We start from the raw sequence: 18,335 nt of genomic DNA, 5'->3' as shown, positions 1-18,335 counted from the left end.
GAAAAAATTTGAACAATTGTGAGTTTAAATCACGCCATTCTGAGAAAAAAAAGGCAAGATTGTGAGCTATAAGGCAAAATTGAAAGATATAAACTCACAGTTCTGACTTTATTTCTCAGAATTGTGAGTTTATATCTTTCAATTTTGAGATAAAAAATCTGAATTGCGATTTTGTACTTGTTCTGAGAGAAAATTTCTGGACTATGTGAGAAAATGTTGCAATAACCTTTTTTATTCAGTGGCAGAAATGGGCTTCCATACATAAAAGACGGTAGTTTACAGTATATACTTGGATTTAGAGCAAAGATATTTGTTCGTCCTGTTTGAGCCAAAATGTTTCACCACAAAAATGTATAAATTGCTCATCTGAATAACTGCGTGGTCCAAGCAAATCCCTTCATTATGCATGGACCTGCAGAATGTAAAATACATATGCATGTGTTTTCAGCAACATGATAAACTTTTCATTTCATTTATATTCATTATTCAAGTATGCAAAAAGGACATCTTGCTCATCAGTCACACCAAATTATTTCTGTACTGATCGTTTCAGGAATACTGTACCTGTACCAGAGTACTATATAATATTAAAAATACAACCATATTTTAAAATTTAAAAATAAAAAAATGAATGGATTTGTGTAAATGTTTGTGAATACTTGATAGCTTATACCATCTGTTTATCTGAATGTTCCTCTGTCTACAGTTGGTTTAGATTTTTTTTATTAAGTGCATTTGAAGCACCTTCCTCTCATTATCAGGATTATTATTCCTCAGGAGGAAATGTTTGCTTGATTGCTACATTAGACAAAGTAATTACTGTAATCATCCACTGTTTCATGTGTTTGCCAGTTTGCTGTGGGTACACACTTGCCACAAGTCAGGTAATGAGAGCACCCTTGACTCTGGTTCAGGGGAGACATGGAGAGCAGGATCTGTTATTTGAGAGATTCTGACTATCATTATTGTCTTTTATTGGGGTGACCATATAATATATGTCCTCTTTTTTCCCGAAATTTAGAATGTTCACCTAATCTTTCATTTTCTAAAATGAAAAGTAAATTTGTTAAACTCTAAAGGAATGGATTAGCATTAGGGCAGCCCACTGACTTCAAAGATAATAAAAATAATAATAAATCAACATAAAGATTTTAGTTTATAGTGTGTATGAATGTAGAGATGACAAAGTGGAGGGCAATCTTATGTCCTGTAATTGGTGTTTTAAAATCAAATTGGCCTTTAACATTTCATTTTAAGTGCCCTTGCGGTATGACAGATACATTTCAGATACAAGTATAAACATTCTGTGCAATCTCAGTTCATAAATTGAGAGATTTTACAGAATATTAGTACTTTCAAAGATCATAAAAAAGTCACACCACAGGAAATGCCAACTTTCCAGAAGAATTTCTTCTAGTAACAATCCATTATATACAGTCAAGCCCGAAAGTATTCACACCCCTGGCAAATTCTGACTTAAAGTTACTTTTATTCAACCAGCAAGTTTTTTTTTTGAACGGAAATGACACAGGCTTCTCCCAAAAGATAATAAGACGATGTACAAGAGGCATCATTGTGGAAAAAAATATTTCTAAGCTTTTATTTACATTTGAACAAAATGTGGCATGTCCAAAATTATTCATACCCTTTGCAAACTGTCACAGTCTATGGGGAAATCCAAAGTTCTATACCATTCCAAATAGCCCAAGCTGTTCTAAAGCATCCTAATTACCCATATTCATTGGGAACAGCTGTTTTAATCAACTCAACAGATGAAAAACAGAAGCTCTCTGCTGTTGGTTTGTGGACAGTCATGGCTAAGACAAAGGATCTCACTGAGGTTGCTGCTGCACATTGTGGCTGCTCACAAGTCAGGAAAGGGCTATAAGACCATATCTAAATGTTTTGAAGTTGCAGTGGCTACAGTGCAAAGTATTATTAAAAAATACAAGACGTTCCGCACTGTGAAAAATCTCAGGGGACATGGTCGGAAGCCAAAAGTGACATCTGTGCTGGCCAGGAGGATAGTGAGAGGTAAAAAAGAATCAGAGGATCACCACCAAGGCCATCCTGCTAAATCTGGGCTCTGCTGGTGGCAACATCTCAAGGCAGACAGTCCAACAGACACTGCACACCGCTGGGTTCTATGGATGCAGACCAAGGAGGACACCACTTCTCCAGATAAGGCACACAAAAGCCAGCTTGGCCTTTGCAAATGCTTATCTGGACAAAGAAGAAGACTTCTGGTCTTCTGTTTTGTGATGAAACAAAAATTGAATTGTTTGGCCACAATGATGTAGCCTTCATTTTGCGTAAAAAAAGGAGAAGCCTTCAACCCTAAGAACACCATCCCCACTGTCAAACATGGTGGTGGGAACCTAATGTTTTGGGGGTGTTTTTCATACGGTGGATCAGGGAACCTAATCACAGTAAACGGCATCATGAAAAAGGAGCAATACATCAAAATTCTCAACAACAACATCAGGCAGTCTGCAGAGAAACTTGGCCTTGAGCACCAGTGGACATTTCAGCACGACAACGACCCAAAACACACAGCAAAAGCGGTGAAGAAATGGTTAGCAGACAAAAACATTAATGTTTTGCAGTGGCCCAGCCAGAGTCCTGACTTAAATCCAATTGAGAATCTGTGGAGGGAGCTAAAGATCAGGGTGATGGCAAGGAGACCCTCCAACCTGAAAGTGTTGGAGCTCATCGCTAAAGATGAATGGGCAAAAATACCAGTGGAGACATGCAAAAAGCTGGACAGCAATTATAGGAAGCATTTGATTGCTGTAATAGCCAATAAAGGTTTTTCTATTAATTATTGAGAAGGGTATGAATAATTTTGGACATGCCACTTTTTGTTCAAATGTAAATAAAAGAGTAATAATTTTTTCCACAATGATGCCTCTTGTACATCGTCTTATCATCTTTTGGGAGACGTCTGTGTCATTTCTAGTCCAAAAAAAAAAAACTTGCTGGTTGAATAAAAGTAACTTTAAGTCAGAATTTGGCAGGGGTATGAATAATTTCGGGCTTGACTGTATATTTTCACAATTTTGAGAAAAAAAGTGAGAGACATAAAAGGAAATCAGAATTATGAGATAAAATGTCACAATTACCTTAGCTTAAGAAATGCTTAAGAAACATTTCTTATTATTGTCAACGTTGAAACCAGTTGTGCTGCCTAATATTTTTGTGGTACATTTGTACATCTGTGATACATTTTTTCATTGATGATTCATTAATGAATAAAAAAGTTCAAAACAACAGCATTTATTTGAAATGGAAATGTTTTAGAATATTATCAATGTCTTTACTGTAACTTTTGATCAAATGCATCTTTGCTGAATAAAATTATTCATTTATTTTTAAAATCTAACTGAACCCAAACCTTTGAACAATAGTGTATTTTTTGTGAGATTCATTAGTTCTCTATAGTACGTCATGTTTCATTTGCCCTTGTCACAATGTTTCCTGCATAGAACATTTAATATGCATGTTTTGAGTGTATTATACAATGAAAAATTTCGTTTCCAATTCAATTCAGGCATTTGTTACGTAAACTCATTTTCATTCAGCAGCAGTGAGGCTGTAGTGGCACCTTGGCATTATCTGTTCTCAGGATCCAAAATGAGGACACAGAAGAAGGACCCATAAGAGCCGTACAAATGGTTCATGAAGAAGTAAATCAGATGAGAAAAATCTACCATCTTATCTGAGACATTTTCATTTTCTTGTGGGTGAACATGACTTTATCTTATCAGTAGCGATCATCTCGCTCCCCGAGCACATCTCCTAAAAGAAAACCTGTTATCTCGAAGCTATTGTTTAGCTATCTCACGATCCCTGCGGAAACGCTGTTGTTTTTCCTTTCAGATGGTGGCTGACAGCTCTCGGCATGAGGCGGTCATTCAGATGGAAGGATGTTAGATCTTAAGCCTGTAAGAAGGCCAGATAAAGCAGATACAGCCGTCTAAAGTAATATTGCATGTTTTTGGAGTGGCCTTGTAAAATAATTATGCCCTCCTCCAGACATTCAGTCTATTTTCATCTGATTCATTCACTTATGTCCTGTAACTCTTCCTTCATCTTGCATCATTCTTGCCTATTGGTTTAGTTACTATGCAGTACCTCTCAAGAGGATGTCATCAGTGAGAGGAAGTGACATGTTTACACATTCATATAGAAGAAAGTTTGTATTTGCCTTATGAGGAACATCATACACTTGGGTAACAGTTACATCAAGGTCCCAATATTTAACGTTTGTGCATTACCTAACATCTATTAATCATGTTCAGTTCATTTTTACTTCATGTTAGCTGAGTTCAGTTCAGTTCAGTAACAGATCGCTTTCAATTTTAACAAAGTATTAGTAAATGTTTAAAATAACTTTAAGATTAATAAATGCTTTCAAGTTTTTTGATGTTAGTTCATGTTAAGTGTTGCCAAAAATATTTAGGTCTAAATTTTAAGATTTATGTATTTGATTTGCATATACAGTAAAACTTCCATTATAATCTTAGCATTTAAGTCATACATGACTTAAATGATATATATTATATTTATATTTAAATTTATATATTTAAATTTATAAACTCAGATTTGTAAATATATATTCTGATTTACAATTATATAGTCAGAATAATAACTATATATTCCCAGATTTACTTCATTATATTCATGATTTACCTTCATATATTATGATTTACTTCTGTATATTGCAACTTTTAACTATATATTCTGATTTACATTTATACATCCAGATTTATAAATATATATTCTGATTTACAAGTATATAGTCAGAATAATAACTATATATTCCCATACTCTCAGATTTACTTCTATATATTCATGATTTACGTTTGCATATTCTGATTTACTTCTGTATATTTAGACATTTAACTATATATTCTGATTTACATTTATACAGTTAGATTTATAAATATATATTCTGGTTTACATTTATATATTCAGATTTATAAATATATATTCTGATTTACAAGTATATAGTCAGAATAATAACTATATATTCCCAGATTTACTTCATTATATTCATTATTTACATTTGCATATTCTGATTTACTTCTATATATTCCTGATTTTCATTTGCATATTGATTTACTTCTGTATATTCAGACTTTTAACTATATATTCTGATTTACATTTATACAGTTAGATTTATAAATATATATTCTGATTTATGAATTTATATTCTGATTTATTATTATATAGTCAGAATAATAACTATATATTCCCAGATTCTCAGATTTACATCTATATATTCATGATTTTCATTTACATATTCTGATTTACTTCTGTATATTCAGACTTTTAACTAAATATTCTGATTTACATTTATAGTCAGATTTATAAATATATATTCTGATTTACATTTATATAGTCAGAACAATAACTATGTACTCCCAGATTTACTTCTATATATTCAGTTTTTTGTTTACATATTCTGATTTACTTCTATATATTCAGACTTTTAACTATATATTCTAATTTACATTTATTCAGTCAGATTTATAAATACATATTCTGATTCACAATTATATAGTCAAAATAATAACTATATTCCCAGTTTCTCAGATTTACTTCATTATATTTAGAATTTTCTTTTACATATTCTGATTTACTTCTGCATATTCAGACTTTTAACTATATATTATGATTTACATTTGTACAGTTAGAGTTATAAATATATATTCTGATTTTTTTTTTTACATTCAGATTTATAAATATATATTCTGATTTACAATTATATAGTCAGAACTTTCTATATAGTCCACATTCTCAGATATACTTCATTATTCATAATTTACGTTTACATATTCTGATTTTTAAATATATATTTTGATTTATACAGTCAGATTTATAAATATATATTCTGATTTACTTCTATATATTCCAAAATATAACTATATATTCTGATTTACTTCTATATATTGACAGTTGACATTTATATATTCAGATTTTATATAATTATTTTCTGTTTGGCCCTTCATAAAACTGACTGAAACAAACTATATTTACTATATTAACTTTAAAACTCTTTAAAACACATACATACTGCTTTATTTACTTATGAATGACAAATATACATCACGGTAAGTGTATTAGCATATTAATGTAAAAATATGGTGCCCAAATAGATAATCATTTGCTATGTAATTTAAAATACATAAATGAAAAATGTAGGCCTAAATATAGAAGTACAATATTTGATTGCAGTGTTCAAGCAATAGCAGCCTAAAATTTCCACTGTCTTACACTAACTCTTCCTGAAATTTTAATCTCCAGAATCCTCTGTGTAGTCATTCATCCAGAGCTGCTGCTTTCCTTTTGTTGAGTGGAGGATGTTTTAATTATCAGTGATACATTTGCATTTGCAAGAGACAAAGGCACTCTGCATTAGCACAGCTTGTCTTTCATTTCAGACATTATTCCCTAATGCCCTCTCAAACATTGTTTTAGCAGCACGTTTCCTTCCCTGAAGAACATTACGATGCCCGTCGTGTCTCTTCTCTCTCTTTGGCTTCTTGTCAGGACAGAGGCAGTAGAGACATATCTCGTCACAGTTGATTGATATAAGCAATTTTGTGTTATACTGCTTCCTTTTTCACTGACTGATATCTGCGATTGGCTCCCCGACGGCTTTCTCTCGTGGGTGTTAAATGAGCTTTCATGATAAACTAAATCAGATAAACTGCTTTGATTTATGACACAGGTTACCGCTCACTAACACCTCTGAAGTACAGCATTGAGCCTGCATGTCAGATCTTTGTCTTATATGCTCAGCTCATGGTTCAAATTAAGGGGCATGTGGTTTATTTTATGAGGGATCTGGCTTGTTCTTGATTTTCCTTACAGAGTCAGATTGACCATTTGTAGTGAGAAATTGGTGATTCAAAAATCTGTGACTGTGGTCTTAGGTTCAATTTGAAAGGAATAGTTCACCCAAAAATGAAAATTCTGTCATTAATTACTCACTCTCATGTCTTTCCAAACCTGTAAGACCTTTGTTCATCTTCAGAACACAAATTAAGGTATTTTGATGACATCTGAAAGCTTTCTGATCCTCCATCAAAAGCAATGTAACTAAAAATGTTCCCAGACCCAAAGAGGTAGTAAGAACATCTCTAAAATAAACCCTAATTTTACAAAGCTTCAAGAATATGTTTTGTGCTCAAAGATAATTGAGGCTTTCTATGGAGGGTCAGAAAGCTCGCGGATTTCATAAAAATATCTTAAATGTGTTCCGAAAATGTACAAATATCTTTTTGGAACAACATGAGGGTGAGCAATGAATGACAGAATTTTAATTTTTGGGTGAACTATCCCTTTAAATTTTGTAGCTGTGGTACAGCAGGTGTTGTTTGTGTTCAGGTTTGAGTCTGGCCTGGTCTTTTTCACTCTAAATTAAAGGAAAAAAGCCTTGTGCTTTTATGAAAAAAATCTGTTTTGCCTGGTGCGCAGTGATTGCAATATCATCATGGGGACAATAAAATATAATTTAGTCTAATATCAATATGTAAGTGAGCATGAAAATGTTTATTTTTTACAAAATAAAGCAAATTGGTTTTGTATCAGCTTGCCTGAAAATGATTATTTTGCAACAGAGACTGTTTATCCCTCTTATTAAACCAATTTCGCCAAAATAATAAAGAAAATATGAGCATAAAATATTGATTTGAGTTTATATGATATGATTAGCTTACTTGTCGATTAACTTGAGTGATATAGTTCATTACGACGTAAAAACAATCTGCCTTGCAATAACACATACACTGCTAAAATATTGCAATATTATTGTTGTTGTTTTTAATTACTGTTATTTTAAATTACTGTTATTTAAAATTATTTATGTATTATTTGCTATTATTATCTGTTAGTATCTCAAGTTACATTACAATGAACATATTTACCTAGGGGTCTTTTAATGTAGGGGTCGACCTGATTATCGGCACCGATATTAATCATTTTTACAGCTATCGGCATCTGTCATTTTCAAAACTGATTTGCTGATTACATAATTTAAAAGCATTTAAAAACATTTTTGTCAGAGCCCTTGTTATTTTTAATTTGGACCTGAATATCGGCACTGATATTAATCATTTTTACTGCTATCGGCATCTGTCATTTTCAAAACTGATTTGCTGATTACATAATTTAAAAGCATTTAAAAATGTTTTTGTCAGAGCCCTTGTTATTTTTAATTTGGACCTGATTATCGGCACCGATATTAATCATTTTTACAGCTATCGGCATCGGTCATTTTCAAAACTGATTTGCTGATTACATAATTTAAAAGCATTTAAAAATGTTTTTGTCAGAGCCCTTGTTATTTTTAATTTGGACCTGATTATCGCCACCGATATTGAGCATTTTTACAGCTATCGGTATCGGTCATTTTCAAAACTGATTTGCAGATAAAATAATTTAAAAGCATTTAAATAACGTTTTTGTCAGAGCCCTGATTATTTTTAAGTTGGACATTAATTTTCATTTTTACACCAGACTTGATCTGATCTTACTACTTGATGTGTAATAATATTGAAAAACCCATATCTTAAAAATACCAATCATTTTTGGTAACTACAATAAAAAATTCTTTTTTAGGTGCTCTCTCATCCACTTTTTCTGCCTATTACCTTTTTTTGTTTTGTTTTTCTTTTAATGTTATAACTGGAGAGTCCTCAACTTCTAGCTATGTATTGAAAGGTTTATGATCAGTTTAAAAATGAAAAATGATTACCTCAGAGACAAGTTTTACAACTCGAGATGCAAAAATGGTTCCAATTAGCTATATTAGTTTATGTTGATAGGAAAGAAAGGCATCATGGAGTGATAAAAGAGTCATAAACCAGACGAGTCCTCTGCACAATCTGACTCGTTTTGCATCCTGGAATTAAACCACACCATGCTGGTTTCGTCTGGCCAGTGGAGAACTGGCCCTGTGACTGAGCATGGTTTTTTCCCAAGGTTTTTGCTCCATTTCTGTCACCTATGCAGTTTTGGTTCCTTGCCACTGTCGCCTTTGGCTTGCTTAGTTAGGGACACTTAATTTTTGGCAATATTGTTGATTTGCACAGATAGTATTTGAAGAGAACTGAACTGAACAAAGCTGGTGATGAACTAATTTTAACTGAACTGAAAAATTGACTGTTTGCTATTGTCCTCTTCCATTATTGACACACTATATTCCTGTTTAACACTGTAAAGCTGCTTTGACACAATTTGTATTGTATGAAGTGCTATATGTGACCCTGAACCACAAAACCAGTCATAAGTAGCGTGGGTATATTTGTAGCAATAGCCAAAAATACGTTGCATGGGTCAAAATTATCAATTTTTCCTTTATGATGAAGGTTATTAAGTAAAGATCATGTTCCATAAAGATATATTTATACATTTCCTACCATAAATATATCCAAACTTAATTCTTGATTAGTAATATGCATTGCTATGAACTTCATTTGGAAAACTTTAAAGGCTATTTTTTCAATTTTTTTGCACCATCAGATTCCAGATTTTCAAATAGTTTTATCTCTACCAAAATACTCCTATCCTAACAAACCATACACTAATGGAAAGCTTATTTATTCAGCTTTCAGATGATGTATAATTGAAAAAAATTCAATTTTCCAAAACCACTTTTGCCTGGATTTTGTGGTTCAGGGTCACATATAAATAAAGGTGACTTGACTTGACATAAAAGCAACACTAGTCTGTTTCTGTGACCTATTGTCAAATATAGTCATTATTTGTCAAATACAGTCATTACACAAAAATGTATGAATGCCATGATTGACCAATCAGAAGCATGTATTCCAGAGAGCCATGTAATAAGCAAAACTAATGATAGCCTATCGCGAGGTTCATGGATAATAAAAAGCTCAACCTCAGCTCGAATAAAACACAAAGCTCCAGACAATTTCCTTTTGGTACCAATTATGGAGACACAGTGGTACTCGGCAATTTGTTGTACAATGCTTAGCATTTAAACTCTACCAGCTTCAATTATGTAGAAAGTTATTTGTGTGAACGTGTGTGATTTAGTGATTCAGCTATATGCTTATGAGAATGCGTTTTTCTGTTCTAAACTGGAATATTCTTTTCTTTTCTCTTCCCACAGTGCAGTGTCTGGAGATGACTACTAAGAGGAAGATCATCGGCCGCCTGGTGCCCTGTCGATGCTTCCGGGGGGAGGAGGAGGTCATCTCAGTGCTGGATTATTCCCACTGTAGCCTGCAGCAGGTCCCTAAGGAGATCTTCAGCTTCGAGCGCACACTAGAAGAGCTCTACCTTGACGCCAACCAGATTGAGGAGCTGCCTAAGGTAAGTTGTCAAGTGTCAGCTTAAACATGCATAATATCTGCCTAACAGTGGATACATCAACTCCTGAACATCATCTTATACAGCAGTGTAACAGCATAGAAAAATACTGCATTAAATTGGGATTTTAAAGGGGTAGTTCACCCAAAAACGAAAATTCTGTCATTATTTACTCACTGTCATTCCAAACCTGTGAGACTTTCTGAAACAGATACTGACTGGAACAGAAGAGAAGAAATGGTTGAATAAAATCATTATTTTTGTTTTCTTTATGCACACAAAAGTATAAACGAACAAAAGCATTTTTGCGTAGCTTCATAAAATTAAGGTGGAACCACTGATGTCACATGAACAATTTTAACAGTGTCTTTACTACCTTTCTGGGCCTTGAATGTGGTAGTTGCGTTGCTGTCTCTGCAGGGTCAGAAAGGTCTTGTACATTACAAATATCTTATTTTATGTTCCAAAGATGACAAAGGTCTTACGGGTTTGGAACAACATGAGTGTGAGTAATAAATAACAGAATTTTCATTTTTTGGGTGAACTATCCCTTTAATGTGATTGTGTCCTTTTAAAGCACTAAAAGTGTCCCATAACTGTTGTTTATTAATATTAGCATTATTTCCATTTGAGATTTCATATTGGTAATGGTTAATCAGGCTTTGTCTAATGCATCTAGTAGCAAGACTATAACAGGACCATGGACAGCTCCCATATTGTGTGCAAAACTGTATCTGAATTTAGTCATAAGTATTTGCTCTGATATACTACTTAAATAAGTACTTAAGTCATAAGTATTTGCTCACTCTAACTTTTGAAGTGCCATTCCTAACCCATAGTTAACATAGTGTTATCTAGTTTAATGTTTAACACTGTTCATACACTCCCAGTCAAAAGTTTTTGAACAGTAAGATTTTTAATGTTTTTTTAAAAAGTCTCTTCTGCTCACCAAACCTGCATTTATTTGATCCAAAGTATATCAAAAACAGTAAAATGTTTAAATATTTTTACTATTTAAAATAACTGTTTTCTATTTGAATATATTTTACAATGTTATTTGTTCCTCTGATTTCAAAGTTTAATTTTTAGCATCATTACTCCAGTCACATGATCCTTTAGAAACATTCTTAATATTCTGATTTGCTGCTCAAAAAATATAATTATGTTAAAAACAGCTGAATAGAATTTTTTTCAGGTTTCTTTAATGAATATAAAGTTCAAAAGAACAGCATTTATCTGAAATAGAAATCTTTTGTAACATTATAAATGTCTTTATCATCACTTTTGATCAATTTAAAGTATCCTTGCTAAATAAAAGTATTAATAATATTAATTAAAAGTCTTACTGTTACAAAACTTTTGACTGGTAGTATACTTTCCCTGGGCTAATTATTTAACTTAAAGGAACACTCCACTTTTTTTGGAAACAGGCTCATTCTCCAACCCTCCCATTCCGGCGTAATAATCAAGGAAGTTTGCTGCCGTAATATGGCCAAAGCAGGAGCAGTAATATCACGCAGCACATGTGCAAATGCTAAACTAGCTGGGAACTCATTTCTGATAATACTCCGCCTGCTTCTGCCATATTACGGCAGCAAACTTCCTTGGCTATTACGCCGGAATGGAAGTGTAGTTCCTAATCTTAGCAGCCTAGAAACTAGCAGCTTTGCATTTCCACCGGTCTTAGTACACAATATAACTACAGAAGAGTCAAGTTTTAAATACAACAAATATGGAAACTCGTTGGTCATTTTTGAACGAGATGCTATTGGTCTAATAGGATTCAATGATCTATGCTAAGCTATGCTAAAAGTGATATCGCCAGAACAGGAGAACGACTGAATGGATTTCAAAACGGTAAAAATCAACTTATTAACTCGGGGGGAGTTGGAGAATGAGCCTATTTCCAAAAAAAGTGGAGTGTTCCTTTAAACCTTACAGTTATGTATGTAAAGCCAAAATTTTGGTTCTTGAGTACAGGGACAAAACAAGCCACAGAAGTGAAATAAGTTATCAATGAATTCTTTTAAACATGGTTACAAATCTAGTATTCATTTTAATGAATGAATTAATTGAGACTACAGGATGGTTTCAAACTAATGGATAGCTCAAAAATACCAAACAGATTGTGTGACACTGAGTTGACATGGTTGTGTTTATTAGAGAAAAAAAAATCAAATAGTACTGAGAAATAATAAGTGTTAATGTGAGGTTGTGGGACATATTTTGTCTAATTTTTATGAGGTTGATAGTAAGCATTGATTGTACAAATATAGTGTGGCACAAGAAACTTTAAATAACTGCTTGTCCAAATGTGGAAATGTCAGTCGTAAGTCGTCGTAAGTCACCTATAAAAACAGTCTAACAAAGAAATAAAAGAGGATTTTAAAATGACTTTTAAAACCACAAGCGTAAAATGTAGTTTCACGTAGTGTTAAATACTGTTGTAACCTGTGGTTTAAAAATCACCTCACCTGGATAAATGTTAACTATTTTTTATTTTATAACCAATAAGTGAGGATAAAACCAGAGCATAAAAGATTGGGGTCATAGCTTACATTCATGGGGCCTGAAAAGTTCATTCTTCAACCAAGTTTCCTATTTCTCTGTTTTCTTAGCAACTCTTCAACTGTCAAGCACTCAAGAAGCTGAGCATGCCTGACAATGACCTCTCCAACCTGCCAACCACCATCGCCAGCCTTGTGAATCTAAAGGAGTTAGATATTAGTAAAAATGGTAGATCCTTAAATCCATTTTTTTTGTGCTGAGCATATTGGTGTGATAGTATATCATTGTACCTTTATACATGAATGTATCAACATGGTAAAACTGGCTTTATTGTAGGTATTCAAGAGTTTCCAGACAGCATCAAATGCTGTAAATGTCTATCAGTTGTGGAGGCCAGTGTAAATCCTATAGCCAAGTAAGTAGAGCAACTCACATTCCTTAAATCGGAAAGACTGGAATTGTTGTATTATAGACATATGGGTTGTTGACAAATCAATATTTATTTATTTAACATTTTATGTCAGTAGATTTTCATTTTATTGTTTTTATGGCCACTCTTTCTTCTATTTTTTTAATAATAGTAATAATCTTAATAATAGTAATAATCTTAATCATAATCTTGATTCCTTTGCTAGTTTATTTAGATGTTGTTGTGGATTTTCAAAAATATGTGACCCTGAAGCACAAAACCAGTCATAAGGGTCAATTTTTTGAAATTGACATTTATACATCATCTGAAGCGGAACAAATAAGCTTTCCATTGATGTATGGTTTGTTAGGATAGGACAATATTTGGCCGGGATACAAATATTTAAAAATCTGGAATCTGAGGGTGCAAAAAAATCTAAAATATTGAGAAAATTGCATTAATATATAACTCTTATCTTCCCTGAAGAGTATTTCCCATCATTTCCTATAGTTTATACAATATGAAATTGTTTATTGTATCATACAGTATCATACACATGGATTCTCTGCACTCTCAAACGAAAGCAATTATTTGTCTTTCTTAACTGGGTTCCTATAAAGTGAATTTACATGCAAAAGCTAGATGTTTTCACATTGCATATAACATTTTTTTTTAAATCTATGATTAAACATAGGTTTGAATTCTAAAGCACATTTGAACATTAATAATGCATATTGTACGTAGACATCATGCCTTAAAACTAACCAAACTTCACTTAAGGAAAGATAAGACATGCATTTCTCAGGGATGTGATTTTTCCGGATTAATCCGGAATTCCGGATTTTTCGACCTGAAAATGTGACCTATGTCACGTATTTGCGACTGTTCGCAAATGGCGGATGGCGAAGTATGATTCCGGACCGCAAGACGCGTCCATGCGGACCGTGAAAGCTTTTGACATAATTATAATTAAAAAAAAATGCCAAACGCTATTTCTAATAAATACATAAATGTAAAATATATAAATACATTTATATCAAGCACACTAGGATCTTCCGTGCAGTGAGGAGAGGAGAGGAGAGATCGGCAGACAGATGTAGCTTTCAGTGAGTGAAAAACGTTGATGGAAAATGCATTATTTTGGGGTTATGTCGCAAAATATTGTAAATATATCTTTTTATACTGTATTTTTATACATATTTATATTTTAAACCACGACGGTGAGCCAATGGAAATCACACAAGCAACGTGAAAACTGCATATAGCCTATTAAAGTGAAAGTAAAAACAGCGCTTTCAGCATCTAATGTGCACATTCTCTAAGAGACAATGATAGACGAATATACTTCATATGCTGATGTTAATTTACTTCCCTAATATTTCTCTTCTGCAAAATAAAAAGAAACGTATTTTGTGTAGGCTAAGGGTTTTTGAAAGTCAGTTCTTGAAATAAAGCTCTTCATTTTTATTGATGACTGTAGTGTTATTAGGGGTTAAGAAAGACTAATTATTTCAGGCTTAAATGTGGGGACTAAAAGGCAAGAATTGCGATGGAACTTTATAAGGTTATCCATTGAATAAATATGAGCGCTGCGCGTTTCAAAGTCAGCTGCGGCGCTGCTTTGTGTATCATTCTGATAGCGCCTCCTGCTGGAAGAGAATGATCTGACATTTTTAATCAGCTCGTACGTCTGCTGTTGTCAAAAAGACCAATGTAAACAAATCAGTCCATGGTTTTAAGCACCAAACACGTAGAGTTGTAAATGTTATCTGATGGATCGACAAGATCATGTGTTATACAAATTTAAACAATTAAGGCAATAAAATATATGTTAATTAATATAATACTTGATTGACAATAATTGTTTCAATTAATATAAGAACTGATACTTTTGACTCTTGAAGGCTGGAATGTAAATTTTATAATTTAAGAAATCTTTTTTGTTTTGTGAAATCTGCATCTCATTTTAATAATTTATTTATTATTTAAGGTCTTTAAAAAAGTATTTAAATGTGTAGAATTTAAGATAAAAAACAAAACAAAACATAAATAGTTTTTTATATATAATTGTCTGGACCTCGGCTGGTGCGTAGGGTTCATTACTGGACCTCGAGCTGTTTTAGTTGAAGACCCCTGGATTAGATGATCGATTTTGAGTGATTTTCTACAATGGCAGGATGTTTAAGCTGCATTAACATTAACTTACTTGTATTCGCTAGCTATTAGGGATGCTCATTTTGTTTTTTTTTGTCTTAGTATATTTTCCTGCTTTTTTGTCCTTAGCCAATCACATGCCTGATTTCTTTTTTATCTCAATGTATGCGTTTGGCCTTCAGTCTGAAGTTGAGCTTCAAATCTTTGATTCAGAAGTTTATGATAGAGGATCAAACATTTAGAATCCAGTGCGAGGTCTCTGCAAAGAGCCCTTTTCTTCATATTATGATTAAATCAGCCCTCAAGTGACTCCATTTACTGGGATGCTAACAGAGCCAGTAGAAGGGGAAGCGTAGAGGGATTACAGATGGCTCTCACCGCTCCTGAAGTACTTAACGCTTATCAAATCTTAAGGGCACTGGCCTTTGAGAGGGTCTGATCACCTCTCTGTTCCTGCAGGCTCCCAGACGGCTTCACCCAGCTCCTCAACTTGACACAGCTCTTCTTAAATGACGCCTTCCTTGAATACCTGCCTGCCAATTTCGGGAGGTAAGAGCTTCATCTTGGGCGTCTCTGTTCCTGCTCTGCTGGGGATTGTGAAACAGCTCTTTAGCACACCCGTCTGAGTTTGTCTGGTTCTTGTAGTTGTCATCGTAGCATTTTTATTTTTAGATGTTATTTTGTATCCGGGGAGCAGCATGGTGCTGATTCTGGCAGTGATTTGCCTAAAGCTTTCATGAATAAATGGCTTCTTGCAGCTCATATCGGGTTTAATGATGAAGGGTTATTTCATTTGCATTGGGGAAAAGAGGATTTATTATTGCGGCTGACATTGGTCAAGGGCTGTTGCATTTAGTTTTGATAAAAGAATCTGGGGAATTCACTCAAAATTAATTGCCCTGACAGCACTGTGTATTTGCACGGGTTGTCTGTGTTGTTATAGAGCTTGATTCATTCTCTTCAAGCTCTTTTAGAAAGTGGTAATAACACAACGTTAACTGCACAATGTCCAGACAAATAGCCCTAAGTCCGAACATTAATAGCAGGAAGGGTACATGCATGCTGAAATGATTGACAGTAATTTAAATACTCGTGGTGCAGTGCTATTTCAGCACAAATAGCATCTGGTTAAATTGCATGTGAAGGATTAGTACAGTAATATTTTTGTGCTCAAATACCATATGCAAAGTGGCAGAACTGTTTACTGAATTCAAGTCTATGTTTTTGCTTTTAAAAACAATTTTTCCAAAATAGTTCCAAAAATGATTTACAATCTGTTTTTTTCCAGATTATCTAAATTACGGATCCTGGAGCTTCGTGAGAATCATCTGAAAACTATGCCAAAGTAAGTCACTTCATTTCTTTAGATAATTCTTTCGCTCCTGCCAACATGGGGTCATTAAAGGGGTCATGAACTGAGCAATCAAAATTCCCTTGATCTTTTGACATATACAAGGACATTGTATTATAAAAACATCCTGTTAGTTTTGGAACTCATAACTGTCCCATTAGTCTAAAAACAGCTTATATTGAAGCCAATATGCCAAAACTGCAGGTTGTGGAATGTGCCACTTTATGGCATAATAAGGTACGTTCACACTGTAGGCAAATATGGCCCAAATCCAATTTTTTTGCTCACATGTAACAGTGTGAACAGCACAAACCGCATGGAATCTGATCTTTTCAATTACAATTTGTGCCACTTCCATATGTGGTACTAAATCCAACACAGGTCAGATGTTCTGCAATGTGACTGCAGTGTAAATAGTCTTGTCGGAATTCATGTCATGTCGGACTTTTACGGCACTCTGGATCGATATTTGTCATAATTTTACCAGTGTTGGGCACTTTACTTTGAAAAAGTAATTAGTTATAGTTACTAGTTACTTCTCACAAATAGTAACTGAGTTAGTAACTGAGTTACATTATTATAAAAGTAACTAATTACCAGGGAAAGTAACTATTGTGTTGCTTTAAAAACAAAAAATGTTAAAATATGTCAAATAACATGACAAATAATGCAAATGCACAGACATACATTTAACCTGTGTTAAATGTATTTTTCAATGAATATCCAGACTGCGTCAGTAAGAACTTGGTCCTTTGTTCACTTCATTTTACCACAAATTCTTTTACAAACAAAGCACAATTCAATGAAGGATTTTTAAAAAGACTGAAACTAAAAGACAATAATGTGCAGACAATATTGGATCAGACATAATTGTGAGTAACTCTTTTCTTACATGGTCACTATTGCTTTGTCTGTTATTACAGATTATTTGATTTGTACTATTTGAGTATTTATGCGCTTTTAACCTAAATCACAGTTGTGTTCATCTATGAAAAACTATGAAACTAGCCAATCACACCAGTGGGCGTTTACTTCTGAGTCTACAATCCGCCATGCCTTTTCAAAGAAAGCGTTAAGATGAGGAGGGTCACAACAGGACAAAAATTGCCTATTACTTCTAAATTAGTTTTTTTTATGTTAACTCTTGGTAACATTATAAATGGACCTCTGAGAACAGTACAAAAAATAGAAAGGCAGTTCATGACCTCTTTTAATAAATACATGCCATGAAAAAGCATGGAAAAAATGATGTAGGACAAACCTTGAATCTGTGCTTAATCAAAATCAAAAGGTTGTCCATTTGTGGTACTTTGTTATATATTTGTTATAGTCTTTATTTTGCAAGAAGTATTTGTTTCTGACACAACGCAATTTGATTAAATCCTGGTTGAATTTCTTAATTTACACAGCCTTAAAATGTAAAGAGATGGAGCAGCTGAGCAAATAAGCCAATATCGATATTTGAATCTAACACCACTTCAAATAATTGCATTAAATTATAAAACTCTTATCTTCCCTGAAAAAGGAATTTCATTTAGGCCTAGTTCTTTTATTCATCCCTCAAGAATG

The 18,335-nt window shown here is 33.4% G+C and overlaps 1 protein-coding gene across 4 annotated transcripts in view; it reads left to right on the top strand.

Moving 5' to 3' along the window:
• lrrc7 (leucine rich repeat containing 7) overlaps positions 1 to 18,335 on the top strand; it is a 147,528-nt gene that overhangs the window by 74,805 nt on the left and 54,388 nt on the right. For all 4 annotated transcript variants that reach the window (XM_073852395.1, XM_073852396.1, XM_073852397.1 and 1 more), the window contains exons 2-6: positions 10,145 to 10,347; positions 12,963 to 13,080; positions 13,189 to 13,267; positions 15,875 to 15,964; positions 16,704 to 16,760. In XM_073852395.1, coding sequence (XP_073708496.1) covers positions 10,159 to 10,347; positions 12,963 to 13,080; positions 13,189 to 13,267; positions 15,875 to 15,964; positions 16,704 to 16,760 — 533 coding nt within the window. In that variant the 5' untranslated portion in view covers positions 10,145 to 10,158. The remainder of the gene's footprint in view (positions 1 to 10,144; positions 10,348 to 12,962; positions 13,081 to 13,188; positions 13,268 to 15,874; positions 15,965 to 16,703; positions 16,761 to 18,335) is intronic.

This window comes from Garra rufa, chromosome 12, assembly GCF_049309525.1.
Source record: "Garra rufa chromosome 12, GarRuf1.0, whole genome shotgun sequence".
NCBI classification, from domain to species: Eukaryota; Metazoa; Chordata; class Actinopteri; order Cypriniformes; family Cyprinidae; genus Garra; species Garra rufa.
This window is presented reverse-complemented; position numbering and strand designations above follow the sequence as displayed.